At 34.3% G+C, this 21,497-nt stretch overlaps 1 protein-coding gene across 7 annotated transcripts in view; it reads right to left on the bottom strand.

Annotated features, from left to right (window-relative positions):
* LOC122120121 (sodium channel protein type 1 subunit alpha) overlaps positions 1 to 18,414 on the bottom strand; it is a 76,007-nt gene extending 57,593 nt beyond the window's left edge. For all 7 annotated transcript variants that reach the window (XM_042694198.1, XM_042694199.1, XM_042694201.1 and 4 more), the window contains exons 1-5: positions 18,151 to 18,414; positions 7,411 to 7,529; positions 4,921 to 5,010; positions 2,515 to 2,643; positions 413 to 504 (exon numbers count right to left, since the gene is read on the bottom strand). In XM_042694198.1, coding sequence (XP_042550132.1) covers positions 413 to 504; positions 2,515 to 2,643; positions 4,921 to 5,010; positions 7,411 to 7,529; positions 18,151 to 18,414 — 694 coding nt within the window. The remainder of the gene's footprint in view (positions 1 to 412; positions 505 to 2,514; positions 2,644 to 4,920; positions 5,011 to 7,410; positions 7,530 to 18,150) is intronic.
* Between the last annotated feature and the right edge of the window lie 3,083 nt (positions 18,415 to 21,497).

Genomic DNA, 21,497 nt, shown 5'->3' with positions numbered 1-21,497 from the left:
AGAATAAAAACTTAAAGACTGATACAATTCAACAGGGAGTAAGTAGATCCTTAATAAAACTGACATGAGAAGGGTGATAATATGGCTTAAGTAGTAAAGTGTCAGCAAGAAAGCCAGGGAAAAGCATGGGGCCCTGAGTTCAAGTTCAGTTCCCGAATATACACAAAGCAAATAAAAAAGAAGCACAACACTGACATGAAAAAAGTAACAACTCTGGATATGACAGTGTCCCATGCAAGAAATTGTTAAACTCCAAAGCTGACAAAACTTGTATTTAGACAGCAAGAATCATTTTCTTTGAAAACACTACAATTCCTGATTTTCTATATTCTTTTGATTTTGTGACTTTCAGCAAAAATATTGAGGCTCAAAAAGCATCATGGGTCAGCCTTGCGTTTAACCAAGGTCTCACCTGGAATGACTGAAATCGTTTTCAGTGCTCGAAGAACTCTGAATGTTCTCAATGCTGAGACATTACCCAGGTCCACAAACTCTGTCACATATCTGCAATGGGGGATTCACACACAAACACAATGACAATATACAAGGAAACAGTTGTAGGTACAAGAAGCCTATGCCTTTCATAATTCACTTCTTACCTGCAGTTACAGAAGTACTTTTCAAAGTCTCAAGACTGCATGTTAAAATGATGCCTAGGCATCAAATGCCTAGCCATGTGCTTATATAGTCTGTAAGCAAATCTCAGTTCTTCAGATGTGAGCTGGATTCATATTACATTTTTGGCTCTTTTCAAAAGATCTACTTGGCAGCTTTAAATGATACATATTGTAATTGGCAAATTAGAAATTAGAACCTCCACTGTGGCTTTATTGTTATGGTTTAATGTCATTAACTAAATGCAAACATTTAAAAGTGTGTATTTTTATTGCCATCTGTGATGGCAATGTAGTCAGCATCATGTGTAATTTAGAAACAAGTGAAGAGAAAGTTAACTGTGTCTATGGTTTTGGTTTCAGTTGGAGATGGTTTCAGATGAAATTGCCCAACAAATTTAGACACAGAAAGGTATATTGCCTAATGTCTCTTATATATGAGTTAAAATTTCCTTTTAATGAAGCAAATTAAAAGCAACATTTTATATGGCCCAATACTACTTCTATTATTATTGTTCTTTATTCTCAAGAAACAAAAATCTCAATATAGCCTTAGCTACTCAGGAGGCTGAGATCTGAGGGTTGTAGTTCAAAGCTATCCTGGGTAGGAAAGTCTGTGTGGCTCTTATCTCCAATTAACCACCAGAAAACTGGAAGTAGACCTGTGGCTTAAAGTGGTAGAGTGGTAGCTTTGAGCTCAGGGATAGCACTCAGGCTTCGATTTCAAGCCTTATGACCAACAAAAAATCTCTCTCTCTCTCTCTCTCTCTCTCTCTCTCTGTCTATCTTTAAGTAGCTGCCATTTAACAAGACAGTTTATGACTACAGTATATCTTGATCAATGTCATGTTTTTCAACATTCTCACCCATCTCTCCTCCACTCACCCCTTCCCTCACTCTCCTTAATGAGAGATGGCTAGAGATTATGGTGAGGGATTGGCTTTTCCTAATAGAATATGCAAATTAGACCAGACTGACAGTTCTTGCAGCTCTATGTCTGCAAGAGCTGCCTCTCCTCTTCCCCACCACCTCTCACTTGCATGAAGCAAAGGATGCTCTGGAAGGAAGAATGGAGGCAAGTGTGCTGGACCACTGCCTTTCTATTCTGCTTTTTATCTATTCCTGAATGGCTTCCCATTATTGTTCAGACTCTTATTACGGAATTTGACCACTAGGCGCTTGGGTGGGCTAAAGAAGGATGGGATTGCAGCAATTTGCACATTACTGAGTGTGCATGGAGAAGGGAGAAGACCATTTTGTCTGTGTTGAGGATAAAGCAAGAGATGAAGAAAATGAAGTAAAAGAGCAGAGAAAAAGTAAAGGGACCAGAGGGGAAATAGAAGCAGAGAATATCTGTTTGGTTTGCTGATGAAATAATAATTTATTACATTCATAATGTATTAAACATCTTTTTTCCTTGACAGCTTGATTTTGAAAGTTTTTGTCATGCTGGTAGATATGTATTTTCTATTACTCAACCAAACTAATGGAACTTTGGAGATTACACAATTTAGTAAGGTCTGTGCAAATTCATCAAACTGGGAGAATTTTTGTGGTTTCCATTTTTAAAGTCACTCTTCACAGATACATAGTGAATATGATTATATTTTCAAATTAGTGAGTGCACAGGTATGTGTGTATGTGGTGAAAGAATGACCTATGTGAAATTTGCTGACAGATGTGTATTGTAGGTGAAAATTGTAGTCTCATCTCCTGAAAAGCCTTGCCTCAGTGAAATGCCCCTGAGACACCAACAGTGGTAAGTTAAAATCTAGAGCTTACATCTATAAACCATACCAATGTATTGTAATGTTAAAGCAAGCCTATTCTTTAAACACATCGGCAATAATAGAAAACCAAAGAATGTTGTCTTTTGAAATTTCAAAAAGAAGACACTTACGCAAATGTAATGACAGTGAAGTCAAGCCAATTCCAGGGATCTCGAAGGAAAGTAAAATCTTCTAAACAGAAGCCCCTTGCAATAATTTTTATAAGGGATTCAAAAGTATATATACCCGTGAAGGTGTACCTAGAAACAAGTACCCCCAAAAAGAATGGATAAAGAATCAGGTTTCTTTCAGAGTATATCAATTCTTATCCCCTCTACCAGTGACTAGATGAATATGCAAATATAATAAGCTAAGCAGATACAGTTTTATTTTCACAGAAACAAAACAGCTCAAAATTAAAATTTGGCTCTCTCATACATGAAGAATTGTTTTTTACAATGTTGTGTGGTGTGAGAAGCATGCAACCCACAAGACTCAGTATAACTCCTGTGTGAAATGGCTTGGAAAGAACAGAAATTTAGCCAACCAATTCTGTAATCTTACATAAACATTCTATGATTTTCCTTTAGGAGGCAAAAAGTTTTTCCATTTTAAGTGTATTTTAAGTATAAGGAGACATTGATAAATCACTGTGTTATGTTTTTCCCTCTCTTTAAGATAAGCTAAGTTATTGAAAAAGTACTTCATTAAAATCAAAGTACATAATCATAGAGCTGTAAAAGATGGAGCTTTAATTTATATAAAATTGTATGGACATTCAGAAACTTCGCATGTTTCCAAAATCTGACTTTCTTATTCTGAAATTAGAGTTTGAAAGATGCACAAAATCACAAAATCTATAGTACTTGAAGACCTGTGGGATCTAACATATTAATTTTAATATGTTCAGAATCATTTTGTGTCTAATGTTTATTATTTCCAGAGTGTATCCATTTTTTATTGTCTCCAATTTGGATGCATCAGAGTAGAGGCCTCTGGAAACACTGCACAGTACCCATGAAATCACTGGGATTGTGCCTTAGCCGGTACCTCGAAGGCCACGATAAATACTCACAAATTGACCTCAGTACTAAAACTTCTCTCAAAAGGAAAGAAATGTACAACTCATCCAACAGGGAAGAAATAATTGTTTTGTCAAACTTTAGCCCAAGATAATGACAATTTGCCTTGTGAAGGTTAAAATGTGTTTGTGACTCTAACTAAATATCACTATCCTACAATACTGTGAAATTTGTGAAATTTATGTAATCACTTAATCTCAATAAAAATTATTAAGACAGTCCATTAATATCATCAGTAATACTTTCAGTTTCTGAAAATGCCATCCAACTCTTCTTTTCAGTTAATGTAGCCTTCAGACTTTTAAAATATATTCTTATTATCTTTAGTTGTACCAAAGAGTTGCTATTCAATAAAGTAGTTTTTGAATACAATATATCTTGATCAACATCATCCCTTTCATCATTCTCTCTAAACTCCACCCTTTCCATCATTAAAAAAACTTATTTATTTATTTATTTTTTTGGTCTGGTCGTGGGGTCTGAACTCTGGGCCTAGGCACTGTCCCTCAGCTCTTCAGCTTAAGGCTAGCACTCCACCACTTGAGCCACAGCGCCACTTCTGGCTTTTTTTTTCTTCTGCTTATGTGGTGCTGAGGAATCGAACTCAGGGCCTCATGCATGCAAGGCAAGCGCTCTACCGCTGAGCCACCTTCCCAGCACGTGATTATTTTTTGTAGCCTATGTGTGTGTGTGTGTGTGTGTGTGTGTGTGTGTGTGTGTGTGTGACTACTAGAGCTTTAACTCAAGGCCTGGGCATTGTCCTTTAACATTTTTGCTCAAGGCTGGAGCTCAATCACATGATCCATAACACCATTTCTCACTTTTTTTTGGTGGTTAATTGGAGAGAAGCGTCTCACAAACTTTTCTACCTGGGTTGCTTTGAAGCATGCTCCTCAGATCTCAACCTTCCCAGTAGATAGAATTACAGTTATGAGCTACCTGGTACCTTGCTCAACCAACTTTTTGGATGATCACTTTTGAAACTGATATGAGCCTGACACAAAGTGTAAGTACCTGATAGGAATGACAACTTGTGAGATGCCACCTTGATTTTTCATAGCATTTATAACTTGCTCTTTTTGATTCTTAACTCACTGAAGAAATCTGGAATGTAACTGGAACCAAATTCCATTATATATTGGCTCTGATCTGCACTGCTTAAATCTTATTTTCTTTGGCACTTTAGATGCTAAAGGAAAAGTGGTGAATGACCAGGAATGATGGATTTCTGTCCCAAGTAGGGACAATTGAAAGGTGATATTAGAGCTAATACCAGGAAACACGAGGACCAGTATTGTCTTGTTGCTCCATTATTGTATCCCAAATGACTCTATGAAACATATCCTTCAAGCTATTTTAATGATGTATTAAGACACAGTTTCAAAATAATACGCATATGTGCATATCATATCATCCATATATACTTAAATGTTTAAAATACAAAATTGTACTTACTCTACATTCTTTGTCCAATCTGGAGGGTTACTCATTGTCATAAATACACAGTTTGTCAAAATAGTGCACATAATTAACATGCTGAATAATGTAGGGTATAGTTAAGGAACACACAAAAGAAAATGCAAATAAGATGGTATATAAAACTCACATGGAAACACCTGCACAGCTGCTTAGCCAGGAAAAGTAGTCTAATTGTTTTAGTTTTCATTTATTTCATCTGTAAAAACTCTGAGTAATAGTGCCACTTTCATAGAGTGGTTGTTTTGATTAAATGAGATAGCACATGCAAAGATATTGTATCAATACAAGGTATTGCTTTTTCAACTGTTACTAAACCAATATAGTTACCTCCCAGAGAACTACGGCGGGAAGACTATATGTGTGTCACCTGGAGCTATGAAGTTTTTGAGCAAAAAGTGTTTGCTTGAACAAATTCAGGTGACTAGTAAGTGGTTGAGGAAGAGCATATATCTGTAGTAATGAAATATCTTTAACACATTATCTAATATAATTGAATTCATGAAAATAATTTATAGACCCATACAACAGGCTGCTGTATGAGGTTTCAATGTTATAACTGAATATAACTGAATATAAACTCAATATAACTGAATATAAACAACACAGCAGCGTTATGAATAATTTTGAAGGCCAAGACTGAACATGATGCGGCTATAATTAAAATTCAACTCATTATCTTCTCTGTCATTCTTATCTCTCTGTGTCTGCACATACATTTGTAATGAAGCTAACAAGTAAATATACTTCATCATGTTGGTGTGTAGATTAAGTGAGTATAAAATCATTTGGAACAATGATTTGATTATGAGAAAATATACTTCTATGTGTTAGCTTGAAGAAATGAAGACAGAATCATACTGCTGAAAGTGACTTTTAAAAACTAACTAGCCTGACCATTACATTTTAGAAATCGGACAAATAAGAGGTAAGCTCTTGGTAAATAAGACAACTTGGCTCAGATTTCTGGAAAACAAGTTTCTGCCTGCAGGTCTTGTAATATTCCTTCTACTAGAGTTTATGTCCCAAACAAAAATTTTCCATTCAGTGAACAAATAAATTTTCTACCAAATGACCACATGGTGGCACTAGAAATACAAACTAAGATTGGGAAAATTTAAGCAAAAATCCTGATCATATGATTTATATGTTTCAAATCTTTTAATTAAAAAACAAAGCAAAACAAAACAAACCTCTAAAACTAAGGGAACTCTTTTTTTTTCGGGGAGGGGGATCGGTCGTGGGGCTTGATCTCTGGACCTGGACGCTATCCCTCAGCTCTTCAGCTCAAGACAAGAGCTCTACTGCTTGAGCCACAGCACCACTTCCGGTTTTCTGGTGGTTAATTGGAGATAAGAGTCTCACCGACTTTTCTGCCTGGGCTGGCTTTAAACCGTGATCCTCAGATCTCAGCCTCCTGAGTAGCTAGGATTACAGGCATGAGCCACCTATACCCAGCCTAAGGGAACTCTTGTAATTGGCTTAGGATAGGTTTTAGGATTTTTTTTTGTATTGAATATTAACCCAGCATTTTACATTTTAATGTTTAATTTCTTTTATTCTTGTTCATTTATTTACTTACTTTTTATTTAGTGCTAGAAATATAATTCTAGACTCTATGCTTGTTAGGTAAGTATTCTACTATTGGGCTTTTTTTTTTTTTTTTTTTTAGCAAGTTCAGTGTTTTTGCATTTTAGAATATAAAAACAAGTAGTATGAGTTTATAAAATTTGTAATAACTTTTCTATAGCTATTATTAGCCAAACCATAAATCACAGTTCTAGTGAAAAACATGAATTTATGAGTATAATTGGACAGGCTTTTTAAACAACAGGACTGCATTCTGGATTACCTTATTCCCTTTGGAAATATAATTTCAATTTCTTTAAGTTCCAGAGTCTTTTCTAAGCAATCACATTTGCATGGTAAAGTCAAAATTCAGTGACATACCTTTTAAATTCAGCCAATATTCTCATACTTATTCTACAAAAATCACCAGAAAAGTTAAAAAAAAATAGTTCAATGCTGGCTGAAGTCTCCTAACATTCTTCTAGGGGGAAAAAAAAGCTTCCAAGATTATTTTAAAATAACATTAAAATGCTTTACATCATAGTTATGGTTAATCTTGATTTTGAAAGTGTGTCTCTTTGATATTTTATCATTATTCACTGAAAATTCTACACATTTTTGTACAAAGATACTAAGGGTAAGTATAGTAATAAATTTGTAAGAGCCCAAGCATTTTTTCAGAAATATATACATGTATAAAAACACACATAATATATGATACAGATTTTTTTAAGTCTTAATGATATCTGTGCGATCAACCAACTTTAAGAATAAGGTGTATATAACCAAAAAGGTGGGCAATGAGTGATGAAAACTACAGACTTTTCTCAGTTGATACTTAACTACCAAATACATACGATTATATGGATATAGTTAATACTAATCACTTAAAAAGGATATGAATGTACCAAAATCTTAATAGCTATTTTCCTAAGAGGGTTGAAGGGAGTTAAAATGTACAGGGCAGAGGTGGCACTGAAGCGGAAGATGGCCTTCCCTTTATTCAATACTATAAAAGTCTGCAAGATAGGAACACAACACAGAAGCATAAAAGCATAAAGCATTTAAACTCTACTATTTACTTTGTTAGTGTTATAATGAATAATTCTGATGTTACACAAGAAACCAGGGCAGGTAAACCATGGGGAAAATCCAGTGACACTACTTTCTTCTTAGCTGATACTTACCTGCAATTTTACTGTACTTTAGGCAGTTAGCCAGGACAGTCAATTTTCTTAATATTTTAAATGTCAAGTGAAATGAGCATCTTAAATGAGTGCCTATTTCATTTCTGTTTAAAAACATCTTAAGATACTACATTCCATTTATAATGATTTCATCTTTCCTAAGTTGAATCACTTGAACGTTATTCCTGTAGATCATGAACTCATTCAACATCACTGAGGTTATTTGTGAAATTATTCTTTTACCATCTGTGCTTATAAAATAAACATTATCATTTTATTGATAACAGAAAATAAAAAACGATCACCATCAAACTCACTCTTGCATTAGATGGAAATAATCCAATAATTGAGGAGGCTGAGTTCCCTGGAGAGTATCTTTTGACCAGGAGTGCTAAATTCTGTATGGGATTTCTGAGTTAGCTGACACATTGACTTCTAATCCCAAATGGCAGTCTTCACTCATGTACTATCTTGACATAGAGGAGAAGCTCAGGGATCCATGGATGTGAATGGAATTCTACTCCAAAAGCACACTTGGTTGATAGCAATCAGCAATGGGCAGATAAAAAATTAAGAAATCCTATAATATTGCATCAAGGATTTGGACATTTACTCATACTCATAACCAGATGTTCCAGAAAACCTTTGTCTCTGTGAAACATAGTAAGGTAAAGTTTAAGGTTTTCTCCTTCTTGTTGTTTTTGGTGGGGCTGAGAATCTAAAATCCAGGCCTCATGTAAATGCCCAACTAGGAACTATAATCCCCAGTCCAGCTTTTAAAATATGAATTCATCCATTTTGCAAAAGCCATGTGATTTAACCTTAAGTTATATACCTGCATAGAGCTCATTATGACTAGCAAGCTATCCATTTTTATTTAGACCTTTGTGCATGTTTTGTGTTTGAGGTAGGGCTGCTAGGTGAATGGCAGGCATGTAACTCTCAGTCATCCATTCCCACCTTTCCCTAATGTCTGGAATTATAGCTCTGCCACCGTGTCTGACATTTAATAAATAGTTTCTTTTAAGCATCTTTGCCAATTTATTCCTTACATTTTGTCTTAAGGTTGTTAATACATTTGTCATTTATTTTTCCCATCTGCTTTCAAAACTGTTAAGTAGAGTAATCTCAAGACATTTACTGACTAGTAGCTTGAAAATGGAACCTTCTAGTCTGTTAGAGGTATAGACAGATGACCCCTAAGTGTGTAGGGAAAATATAATCTTCTAACCAGTACTGTATATAAGCCACTTCTGCCACAAGATATATAAAAGTATTGAGACAGTTTTTGTTTGGAAACTTGTAATGCAATTCAACAAATGGTTTGTCTGTTGAATCTAACAATAATAAAAAGACATAAGGTGTTGTTTTTGTTTTTTTCTTTAGTTTTTGTGTGTCAGCTTCACTAGAGATCTGGGGAATTGATTTCTCTGTATTTTATAAAAACATACCTTTATAACAGTTAGAGAAGCACTGCTCACATTCTGACCTCCGAGCCTTTTTATCATCTCTGAGTGTGAATATGTGCCAAAAGTTTGTTTTCAGGGTGTGTGGCGGGGTAGAGATTCACCTGTGCTTACAAGGGGCACATCTGCCTATTGATGTAGCCATTTGCCCCCTTCCTCCGGATTCATTTAGTGTCTCTGTCCCTAAATGACATCATGAGACCATAAGAAAAAGTGGAGAGACTCATTTGTGCAATTTAAATACCTTTTCTGCAGGGAATTCAAGCAGAAAGAGCAAAAAAATGAGCTAACTCAGAATTGATTATAGCCCACTTTTCCACCCTATACTACTTATATCTCATTGCCCCCATAATACATGTGGGTAAACATGAAAATATTCGAAACTAGAATACAGAAAGAAAACTCTTCAACTAAGACTCTCTTCATTTCAAATAATATTGTAAGCGAATTTTGAAGTGGATCTAGTGATGCACAGAGATAATAAGGAAAGAATTGCAGCCTCTACAGAATACCTGCATTATAGATTGGAGGGCAAGAGTAAGCACCCTTGGTAATTAATTGTTTAATGATTTAAAAACCAACATTTGGAAAAGATAAGTAGATTTATCTTGTGTTAAGAGAGCAGAATCTTGAATAGAATGTCTTGTTCAGATAAGATGATCAGCAAAAGCTGGCTGCATTGCCTGCGACCAGTGAGACTTTGCACTTTACAATTATGTGATTCAGTTACCTCGCTCGAGAAAGGGAACAAATGGACTTAGCTGACAAAAAGGTTGTAACTCTAACTCAATGAGTCAGATTTTGATACCTTATATTTTGTGCTGTTGAAAATGAAAATAATTTATGATTCTATAACAGCAGGACTGTGAGTCTGTTTTTGTCAGGTAGAAATCATTTTTCTAAAGAACTTATGAATAATTTCCCAAATTATCAATGATTATATTGTATACATTAATGAAATTCTTTCTCTGTACCAAATTGCATAGTAAATAAGAAAATGATTGTAGCATTCTAGCAGAAATTATTATGTGACAACCTAGCCATCTTTTCCTATCTGGGCTTATTGAAAAAATATGATTTGTTTATAAGCATTATCAAGGATGAGCATCGAATAACTTATATTTTTCATACACACATACATACATATATGTTTATATATAGTATTTATTAATCTAGATCCCATGTCACTGAAGATACAGAGCTGAAAAAACAAGCTCTAACTTTATGCTTTGTCAGAAGATGACTTCATACTTACTTTGTAAACCTGTTCTAGAACTAAGTTTATATCTTAAAGACAGGAAGTACCCTAGGAGAGTGAGGTATGCTGTTGAATTAAAAAAATTACGTTTACTATTGTTTGTGTTTATTCTTGTCCTTCAAAGCTTAAAATAATAATTTCACCCAGTGGATTAGTTGTTTTTTTAAAAAAAGTCTTTGAAAGTTAATCACTTTGAAATTTAAATGTACTTTCCTACAAGGTGGGAAAGTAAATATGTATTTTCCACAGATCCCAATATCTGTGTTATTCCTGAGTATTAAGGCTTGAACTTGAAGCTTTATAAATGCTAAGCAAGTGTTGTGCTCCTGAGCTACATCTTAAATACTATGTAACGTTTAATGAGGTATAATTCTGAATTAATGACACTTAAAACTTTATTAGTATACATAAGATACTGCCACTGTTAAGATGGCATCAGTTCTATATGAGGTTAGTGTTTAAGCACACACTCTTAGTACAACTTCAGGTGTTAAGGGAAGAAATTTGGCTCTAGTTTCTGCATTAGAGGTAGCCTCTAGATTTCTCATGTCTAAGCAACTGATTTGGGGAAAGATCATAGCAGGGAGGAGAGAGTCACACACAAGAAGAGACATTTCAGAGTTTTCAGTATGAAGTACAGCTGAGAAGGTCAAAAGATGCCTATTAATGCATACCACTGGATATATTCTGGACTATAGTAGGGAATTTAATTCTAATTCTTTTTTCTCATTTACTTTCTTGCTCATTTGTTATATCCTGGATCTTTAGGTAAGGTTTTCCATCCTGTTTTGACTCACAGAGAGAATGGAAAGTTTTCATTCAGATTCTCTACTTGACTCTAAAGAGGTCATGTGATATTTAACACTGTTCTCTTCCGGTCTCACTCAGTTTTTCAATTTAGACTAGAGATAGCAAGTCCAGAGAACATTTCACCTGACTTGCTTTTCTGTGATCCATGACACTTCAACATGCATCCTCCATGAAGTTTACAGTATTGTTTTTAAACCATGAACCACAAATTAAAATGGGCAAAGAGACTGATGGGAGGGACAGTAGATACCTGCCCATCTTTTGCTGTGCAAGTCACTGATAAAAGACCTGACAATCTAAGAAAAACCCTAAATATGAATGATTGTACGTTTCTGTGTGTGTTATCTAATTATTTATAAATATTGTGAAAAATTCAAAATTTAAAGACTATTGTATTATTTTAGACAAACAAGTGTTTGGGCTTAACTCTTCGCATGTTTTATAGATTCCAGGATTTGTAAAATTGCCATCTCTGTCTTGAGCTAAGTGGAATAAGTAGGGAACTGAGCAGGAACTTCCCATGGAAGGAATTTTCTAGATTTTCATCACCCAGGGATTTGGATAACTTGAGCCCAACCAAATCAGAAACAGCATCCACAAGCAAAGTTATAACACTAAGAGTTAAAATATTTTCAACCCTGTGCCACAGGTACATTTCATAAATATGATGCACTATTATATTCTTAGTTAATTTTTCTTTGACTCAAGAGGACAAACTGGAGTTCAAATTTTATTACATATGTTCTGTGTAGGAACTGTGGACAAACATTCTCCATTAATTTCATCATTGCAGTGGGGAGGGCTATTGGAATACCAACATTAAGATTGTCTCAAACATAAGATGAAAAAGTATATGTCTGTATTCTGAGTGATTTTTAAACTATCAAAAGAATATAAGATTTAAAATCTTCAAAATGTGGCTCTGTATATTTGATAGACATAGAGAAGAACATTTCTGTGTCTCAAAGCAGTGCGAGTTTTCACTTTGGAATTTGCAGGTTCAAGACCTTCTCCTCATACTTTGTATCTCAAAAATGACTATTATTTTTTCCTATCTGAAAATTGATCATTATTAGGTTCTCTATCCATTACTCTCCACTTACATGTCATCTTATATGGTGTTTCTTTTCCCAATAGATTTCTTTGTTGCTCCCTTTTGAATCCTCATATACAAATTTAAATGTCAATTCATAACTGGAGCACAACATTCAAATTTTCTGAGCTGATTCTCTTTGGGAAAAAGTAGCTTAGTGCCTTGTCAGTCTCTGATGGGGAAAGAAAAAATTTAAATTATTTTAGAAGTTGATCCTAACCACCAAGTCTCTCAGATGTTAATTTTACAAAGATAGGGAATGCTTGATTGGTGAAGTGGACAGACCAGGATACTACCAGCCCATGAGGTAAGAATCTGGGCTTGCAAAGTAGTAGGAATAGACAGGCACAGGAGCAGCTTCCGGTTTAGTTTCATTCTATCATTGACTTGTACTGAGTAACTCTCAATCTAACACTACAACCTGAAAGGAACACATCAATAGGTTGTGGAACTTTACAGATCTGCCTTTAAACCCAGACTCTTATAAATAGCTTCAGGATTGCAGGCAATAGCTTGTCTTGAATAAAGTTAACAGCTATCTTGGAAACACATGTGGATTAAATGAGAAATGAAAATATTTGGATACATAGTATATTGGGCAATCAGTGACTGTTTTTGACTGCCTAGCATAACTTTTCTGCTCCAACAGACCCTATTCTCTTCATTTTAGAGAAAATTTTGCCCTCTTTTCTGTTGATGTGCTTTAGATGGACGTGACTTTTTTCTTTTTTCTTTTTCTTTTCTTTTCTTTCTTTCTTTTTTTTTTTTTTTTTAGCATAGGTCAGCTCATAATTTTGATCTGGACTAAAAGATATATATCCTGAATCATAGTCATTGATTCTGAAGAGACCTAATGATGATCAATTCTAGGTCTTTTGCTTGAATTAAAAACAAATATGAGCTCTTTTCTTGGGGTGACTAGGCTTTAGGAGGTTAGCTTCGTGCTACTGGTGGTTATTTCTGCCATTTTGTGAGTGAGCCAATCTACAAAGGAATCCAGCCTAGGTGAAGGCAAAGGCAAAACTAGAAAAAGACTGTCCAGGCGATGTCATTTTAAGTAGTGAAATTTTTAATATTAACACCAAAGTAAGTGCATGCAATGTTTTCCTTTTCTTTTCCCCCCAAAATTGTTTCTGTTTTGATCACTTTTATTTAAAGAGATTTTTATTGACTTGATTGGTATCCATAAACCTAAGCTGTCATTTCATCTCCCAACACATTCCCATGGCAGTGTTTCTGAGACAGAGATTGAGATGTGTTGAGACTGTAGGGTAAAGAAGAAATGATGAATGGGGAGGAAAAAGTCTTGGAAGGTACTTTCAATAACCTTGATGCAAGTGGCAGCTTGGTGACTGGTTTTCTAGAGGCGTGCTGATATGCAAAGAACTCTAAATCAGAGAAGGTCTTTGTGCCAACTCAGAGAATCATAAGCATTATCTGTTTTCAGACTATCCATTAAATGTATTTTATAAGGAGAACCTCCTCCATCTCAATTATAAAAATAAAATAAAAAAAGAAACCCAAATTTAAGAACTAAAAAAATTCCTGTAGCAATAGAAGACCAGGTTTGAAGCTCTTCACACAAGATTTTTTATGCAGCTCCAAAATAGGGATTGCACATCTTTGTAGGACAACTGATAGAATAAATTTTTAAAAATTGTCACAGAGACAACCCAGGGCAAAGTACAATTTTAAATGAATTCATTTCCATATTCCATAATTAACAAACATCTATTTTCATTCTAGCTTTAAAATACCTCATTCTATTTCCAGTAATCTGCCACATTGTCAAGAGGACATTTCTTCCCATGGTACTAATGAGTCATCTGTAATTTTAAGAACATGCAAAGGGAGAGATTTTCTGTAACAAGAGTAGGTGAAAAATTTGAATGTATAGCCAAATGGTATAACATAACATGAAAAGAAACTGTGGGGAAAAAAAGAAAAAAAAAGAAGAAAGCCAAACAAGAGAAAGATGTATTCACTAACAAAAAGGAGTCTTTTGTTAAAGTGATGAAGTAAATAACAAGAAAAAGAAAATTCAAATTGGAATCATGTTCTGAAGAACTACAAGCTTATCAGAATAAAGATGTTATGGATCATCCTGTGACTGTTCCTGATAGATCCTTTATTTTTCCATTAGTTCTTACCATGAACTCCTGAACCTCTAAAGCATGTGTGGAATCCCTAAAGCTTTCATGTGCCAAAAACATTCACTAGAAGGTTGCTACGATTCTTACAATCATTGATATTACTGATGATGGTTTAAGCTAACAGGTTTGGCAGAATATTTGAATATTACATAATTTACACATCTGAAACTCAGATAGAGGATAAAAACATGTAGACATTTGTCATTAGAAAATAAACCATTATCAGTGACATTCCTGTAAGTTCACTGACATTATCAAAGATCAAATGGGTTTTCACTGTATGGTATCATTTGCATTCAAATAAATTTTTTCCTTGCAGGTGTACAATTGTAATTTAGCATAAAATGTCCTGAGAAGAATATATTCTACAGCCATTTTTCATCATTCAGTCCTATTGGTTGAATGATTATCTCTCTTCCAAACTCATACTGAAATTTAATTGCCATTATTACAGTCAGATGTGAGATTTTCATGTGGTAATTAACCTATCAAGGCTCTACCTTCATTGGTGGGTCCCAAACCATTATTACAATCCAGTCCAGCAGCTTCTTATTGTCTTACTGCTTTGCAATGATGCAAAAAGAGGGTCTTGTCTAGGATATAACTCCTCCCTTTTGGACTCTCCATCCTCTAGAACTGCAGGCCAATGAATTTCTGTTCATTATAAATTTCCCAGTTTCAAATATTTTGTTAGAACCACACAAAGGAACTAACACAGCCAGCTTGCTTTATTTATCTATCTACAGTTAAGAAATTAGATGCTTGAATAATGATAAGAATGACACTTCACAGTGAGATTGTTCCAAGTGTATTACATTTCTCACAAACTGACTTGTTAAACTGAAATCCATTTGCACAACTACTTAAACACAATAAATGCATATTCTAAAAATATTTTTAAAGAAACAAATGACAAATCAGTTATGGCATTATAGTTTAACTTTTGGGAAGTCATTTGTCTAAATGATGTCCTCCTGTCCAACTCATTTAAAAAACAAACCCGCTAATATTACATATGAGAAATTACAACCCAAGAAGCATTTTATAGACCCTATAACTGCGGCAAGGGTAGGTAGTGTGTGTGTGTGTGTGTGTGTGTGTGTGTGTATGTGTGTGTGTTTGTGATGTTCATTTCATTGTTTAAACCAGATACTCAAGTATCTAGAAATATCAAAAGAAATATTATTACTTTAACTTTATCCAGGGAAAATTTGTTAGGAATTCATGAATTCTTCAATGCTGAAACAATCTAATTATGAAAGAATATTTAAGATTAGAAGAACAGTATATAACAACTAATATATACGTTCAAGACATAAAATTATTAAATAGGGAGATACCAAACATCTAGCCTAATCTTATTTCATGCCTTCATAGTTTTTAAGAATTTTAGTCCTATAGAAAGTTTCATTTGCACTGCTGTTAAATGATTTCACATGTGCAGATTTGCTTGCTGTCAGCTCAATGTGAAAGCAAAGGATGTGACTTACCTTGGGGAAAGCTTCCTGATAACAGTATTTCTCTTATCAGGATGCTCTACTTGCACATTGTATTTTGTCCCAAAATGTCAGAATGGTTTTCCTTCCTCACACAATGTGCATTTGAAGATAAGGATGGAGGATATTAGAAGCAAGTTTAGATGAGAGCCCAACAAAGTTCATCTGGCTGCCAAGTGATTCCATCAGAGTTGGTCTTGTAAAAAATACTCAAGAACTTCAAGTACTTTTAAAAAGTGGGGAAATTTTGTTTTCCATGTGACTTTCTGTCATTTGTTATATACAACGAATTATAATCCAAATCATGGACTATATAAGGAAGGAACTTCCTCTTAAGAGAATACTTTTTGTCAGCCTGAAAGCTATTTAAAATTAAAAGATGGATAGGATGGTCTGGTTCCTCAGAAGAATGACTGTCCTTGACATGCATTAGTTTGGTCTCTCTTGACACGTTTATTTATAGTCTTATAAATAAGGACTCAGCACAGAAGCTTGGATGCTAGATTTTATCCCTATCTGTTGGAGGGCTAGACTCTTAATGACTCCAATGATTTTTAGCAGGTGATTTTTCCATCAAATGGAGGCAAAGGGGCTAAGGGCAGAGAAAGGCCTGCTGGAGAGCAGACACTGAATACACTGGAAATGTCTAGAAATAAAGTAAATATAGTCTCTGGTATGAATACATTTTTATGTATAATACCTATATAACAAAATAATTTAAGCGAACTGAAATCTTTTAATAATTGATATATAAGCATTTTCACATTCCTTATAAAAACAAAACCTACATAGGTTACTTAGCTTGAGCTTTTACTTTTCAGATATCATATTAAAGCAATGTCCAGAGAACTGATTCAATGATAAAGGGCATTTTTTTCTTCATAATATATGAGAAATTTATGACAGTTATGTGACAGATGATCTCTTAACAAGTAAGATCTGATAATGAAATATTAAAAATCAAAGTAAACTTAATTAAAAAAAATAAGGAGAATAGAAATGATTCTTTATTCCTCTACTATGAATTGGCCAAATGAGTTTTTTAAAAAGCAAAGTGTGTTGCACTTAAACTATATATCTTGGAAAGTAAAATCAAAGAAGTGATCTGTGTGAGGTTTTCACATCTGAAATTATATAAATCAATGTGAAGTGATTCAAAATTTTTTTTTTACTTAATTTCACATAGTAAAATTGTTAGGATTTTGCATGAACTAGGTTTGTGCAGGATAGGATTGTACTTTTAGTCCCTGCATGAATGCAAGGACATACATTAGATTAGCAATAAGAATCCTTAACATTTTAGGGGAAATGTTAAGAGCCATGTCTATTAAAAACATTTGTTTACTAATATTCCAGCAAGAGCTCACATTTTATTGGATCTGGTGAGAAAGATAATAAGTTATTGTGAATTAACTGAAGTAATACATTTAAACCAACATTGATGCAATAATAGTGTTTGATTTTTATATTTCTCCGTGCTCCCACTTTGGAAATTATATTGATAATAAAAGCTCAAGTGCTTAACAGAAGAAATAGTCATCTTAAGCATGACACAGAAAATGCATGCATTCAAGTATCATTTATAGGTCTTGCAGAATAGTACTTTTTGTTGATTCTACCAGTGTCAATGTATTTCTATCAGAGGTTTGAATAATTTACAGATGGTAGTTTATATCATTAGATTCATATGGAAAAAAGTTTCTTCAGGAAGTGAAATGATATATTATTTATAGCACTATAAAGAAATTAGAAAGTTATAGTATCGAAGTTTTGTCCCATAAAAATTAGTACTAATAATGTTCAAGTCTGAATAATACATGATCGCTTCACAACATCGAGGTGCAAACATTTACATCAAACTGCATAGTAAATGTAATCTGTAGGGCCAAGCTTTTAATTTGTTAAGTTAGCTGCCTACAACTTGCATATATTTTTAGGTCTCTATCATGATACATTTGGGGCAGCTCCATCTGTTATAATAAAACCAACTCACTTCTCATGTATATTCATAGAACACCCACAAATGTATCACATTTCTTAAACAGAAGGATACTTAAGACTTTGTGCTAATTCAGCCCATGATTTGGTTCTAACAGTTCAATGTATGCAGTCGGCAAGTAGCAGCACTATAAGCCTGATTAAAACAAAACAAAACAAAACAAAAAACAACCACTCACTTTCTTATTGATATAGAATGGGTCCAGGTCCTCCAGGGGCTCTGACACCATCTCTGGAGGAATGTCGCCATAAATAAATGGAAGGTTCTTTCCAGCTTCCAAGTCACTATTTGGCTTTGGGCCATTTTCGTCATCATCTTTTTTATCTGGTTTGGGATTCTTAGCCTTTTCTTCTGCAATGCGTCTTTCAATAGCCGCAAGAGATTCTCTGGTGAAGAAGTTGAAGCTGTCAGGTCCTGGTGGTACAAGCACTGTTTGCTCCATCTTGTCATCCTGCACATTTTAATTACCGTCTACTCTTCATATGATGTTCCTGAAAAAGAATACAGATGCGTGTGTGAAAGAGAAAATTAAGAGATGGTAGGGTCTATAAATACTTGTCAGCAAAAATGAACTGGAGGATTTAACTTTTTATTATCTTTTCCAATTGAAATGGACATTCTAAATGCACGTTCCTGACTAATGTGTTTTCTACATTGAATTTTGTTAGACTTTCTGTGTGTGTTGACTCTTGGTCTTTACTGATGGAGGAGCAGTGCTATGTGTTTAAGAAGCACCTAGTCAAGGTACATTAGGCTAATTGCTACCCAGTCTCTTATGGGCTATTCTCTCTGAGACCCACTCAGATGATGTGACATGTGCTCATTAAGATGCAGGATAGCTCAATTAAGTCAACAAGAATTGAATGGAAATGAATGTCTCTGAGAGGACATGAAATCCAACCTTGACAATCTCACAATTGAGTTCTGCCCGCACTGGTCAAAAGAGTTTGCTGCAGCTAACCTTAAGGACCAAAAAGCCACACCTGTCTTAATTGGACCTTCAGCTGGTCTGTGTATGATTTGAGATGAATAGAATTATATGACGTTTACCTTATTATCCATGGTGGGGTTGGCCTATCATAACACATAGAGAAAGTAACAGTCCAAGTTTGGATAAATGACATTTATGCAATTATGAATGAGAGTAATCTGAAAATAAAAGTTGTCTAAAAGTAAATTACTAAATGGGGGAAGGAATAACAGAAGATAGTTGTTGATTCAGGAGAGAGCAGGATTCTGTGGTTCCGAAGGAAAAATAACTCAAAAGAAGATACTGCCACATACTCAGTAGGAACTGATGTGTTTTCTTCACTAAAGAAATAATGATGTTCTTGCTGATTCTATAGACTAACAGTGCTACACATATTAGAGGATCTGAGGCAAAACTCTTAGCTCCAAATAGCAGAGTCATAACTGATTCGCTGCCAGAGGCTAATCCCAGACACAGCGTTTTAAGGTATATTTAATATGGGCTCAAATTTCACAGCTATTCCTATGCCAAAACTTTCCAGAGCCTGAGCTCTGCTTGAGCACAAGTTTTATTTGGATATCACATTAACTCATTAAGATTATCATAGCTTTGGCTTACAATAAAATTGCAAACATACTTATTTGTGAAGTGTCCTACAGGGACCTCAGATTTAACTGAAGGAGGCTCCCATTGCAGTGAGGTTTATGCTTATATTTTTCAGTAGATGACCAGGAAAAGGGGGAGAATCTAAGTCTAAATTTGTACCTTCCTTCTGTTAGCTTATGAGTGGAAGAACAGGATGCCTGGAAAGCTACAGAAAAAAATATTTTATATAAAATCTCAAGTTTCCCAATTAGGCATCAAGAAAAGATTGTCATTTATTTACTAAAAGTTAAAGTTAACAAGTAGACACACATATGTAGTAACAAAAATATAATGTTAAGCCTCTATCCCACTTCATTATTTATTCTAAGAGAAAAAATTCTTTGTTTCCTAGATATTTTGCTAGCTAGGTAACCCGTCTATACTAGCACAAGAGTATGTATTTTCATATGTATTCCATGTTAAACACATATACAAATAATAACATATACATACAAACTGTTATAGATCCTGTATTTGACATTTAAATATTTGAGAATTTATTCCATTTCAGTTTTTATGGACTATATAGTTTTTCATTTTTCATTTTATGTATGACCTCAAATAAATACAATCTCAATGTAGAAAATAAGGAAAAACACACATATATGCACATGGACACATATTAACAGAACACAAAAGAGAGTCTAAAAACAGATCCACAAAACTATACCCAACTGATCTATTACAAAGAAGTGACACAGTACAGAACAATAAAAAAGAGAAGACTTTTCAATAAGTATTGCCAGTACAACATCCATATACAAAAGGTAAACACCAATTTATTCACAGATATACCATGCACAAAAATGGACTCAAAATGGACCATAGATCTATATGTAAAATGCAAAACTATAAAAATTTCCAAAAGGGGGCACAAGAAAAACCCTAGTTGTCTTTTTGAATTTCTGGGACTTTTTATTTGTGGCATCAAAGACTGGATCCATAAAAAGAGACTTGATAAGCTGACTTTTAAATTTCTTCTCTGTTAAAGACAATGTCCAGAGGATGGGGTGAGGAGATATACTGGGCAGCATCTCTACAAAAGATAGATTTAATAAAGGACTTCTTCAAATGAATGTTCTTTAAAGCCAACAATAAGTAAATGAATAAAAAGTGACCAAAGATAGATGTATATTAAAAACAAGTATACTCCAAATGCATGCAAACATATGTAAATACTACCTACATTAGATTCTACTAGTGAAATAAAAATTAAACGAGAGTCCTGCATGCCTAGTAGAATTAACAAAGTTCAGTGCCCAGTGCTGGTAGCTCAACCTGTGAGCCTACCTACTCTTGAGACCAAGATTTGAGGATTGGATTTCAAAACCAGACTAAAGGGAATGTCTGTGAGACTTATTTCTACTTAATTACCAAACAAAAACAAAAACAAAAAACTGAAAATGGAGCTGTTGCTCAAGAAGAGCAGTAGCCTTGAGCAAACAAACAACAAAAACACAGGAAAAGCACCCAGACCCAAAGTTTCAGCCCCATACTGGCACAAAAAAAGAGGAATGACCAAAGTTCACAACACTGACAACATTAAATGCTGGCAAGGATATAGAGTAACAGGAGTTTTCATTCATTACTTATTGGCGAAGTGGAAGATAATTTGGCAATTTCTTACAAACCTAAACAGATTCTTAGCATATGATCCAGCAGTTACACAATTTTATATTTAACCCAAAGAAGTTAAAAACGTATGTCCATAAAAATCCTACATTAAGATGTGTAGAATCTTATACATGTGTGTACGTTTACATCATAGTTTCTAAAACTTGGATACCACAAAGGCATCCTTCCTGAAGGTAAATAAACTGGGATACATCCAGGCAATGAGATTTTTTTTTAGCACTATATGTAAGTTACAAAACCATGTAAAGACAGAAAAGCTTTAAATGGCTATTACT

Source organism: Dipodomys spectabilis, unplaced genomic scaffold, assembly GCF_019054845.1.
Source record: "Dipodomys spectabilis isolate Male_0828 unplaced genomic scaffold, ASM1905484v1 ptg000174l, whole genome shotgun sequence".
Lineage (NCBI taxonomy): Eukaryota > Metazoa > Chordata > Mammalia > Rodentia > Heteromyidae > Dipodomys > Dipodomys spectabilis.
Note: the sequence above shows the minus strand (reverse complement) of the source record. Positions and strands in the feature narration are given on the sequence as shown.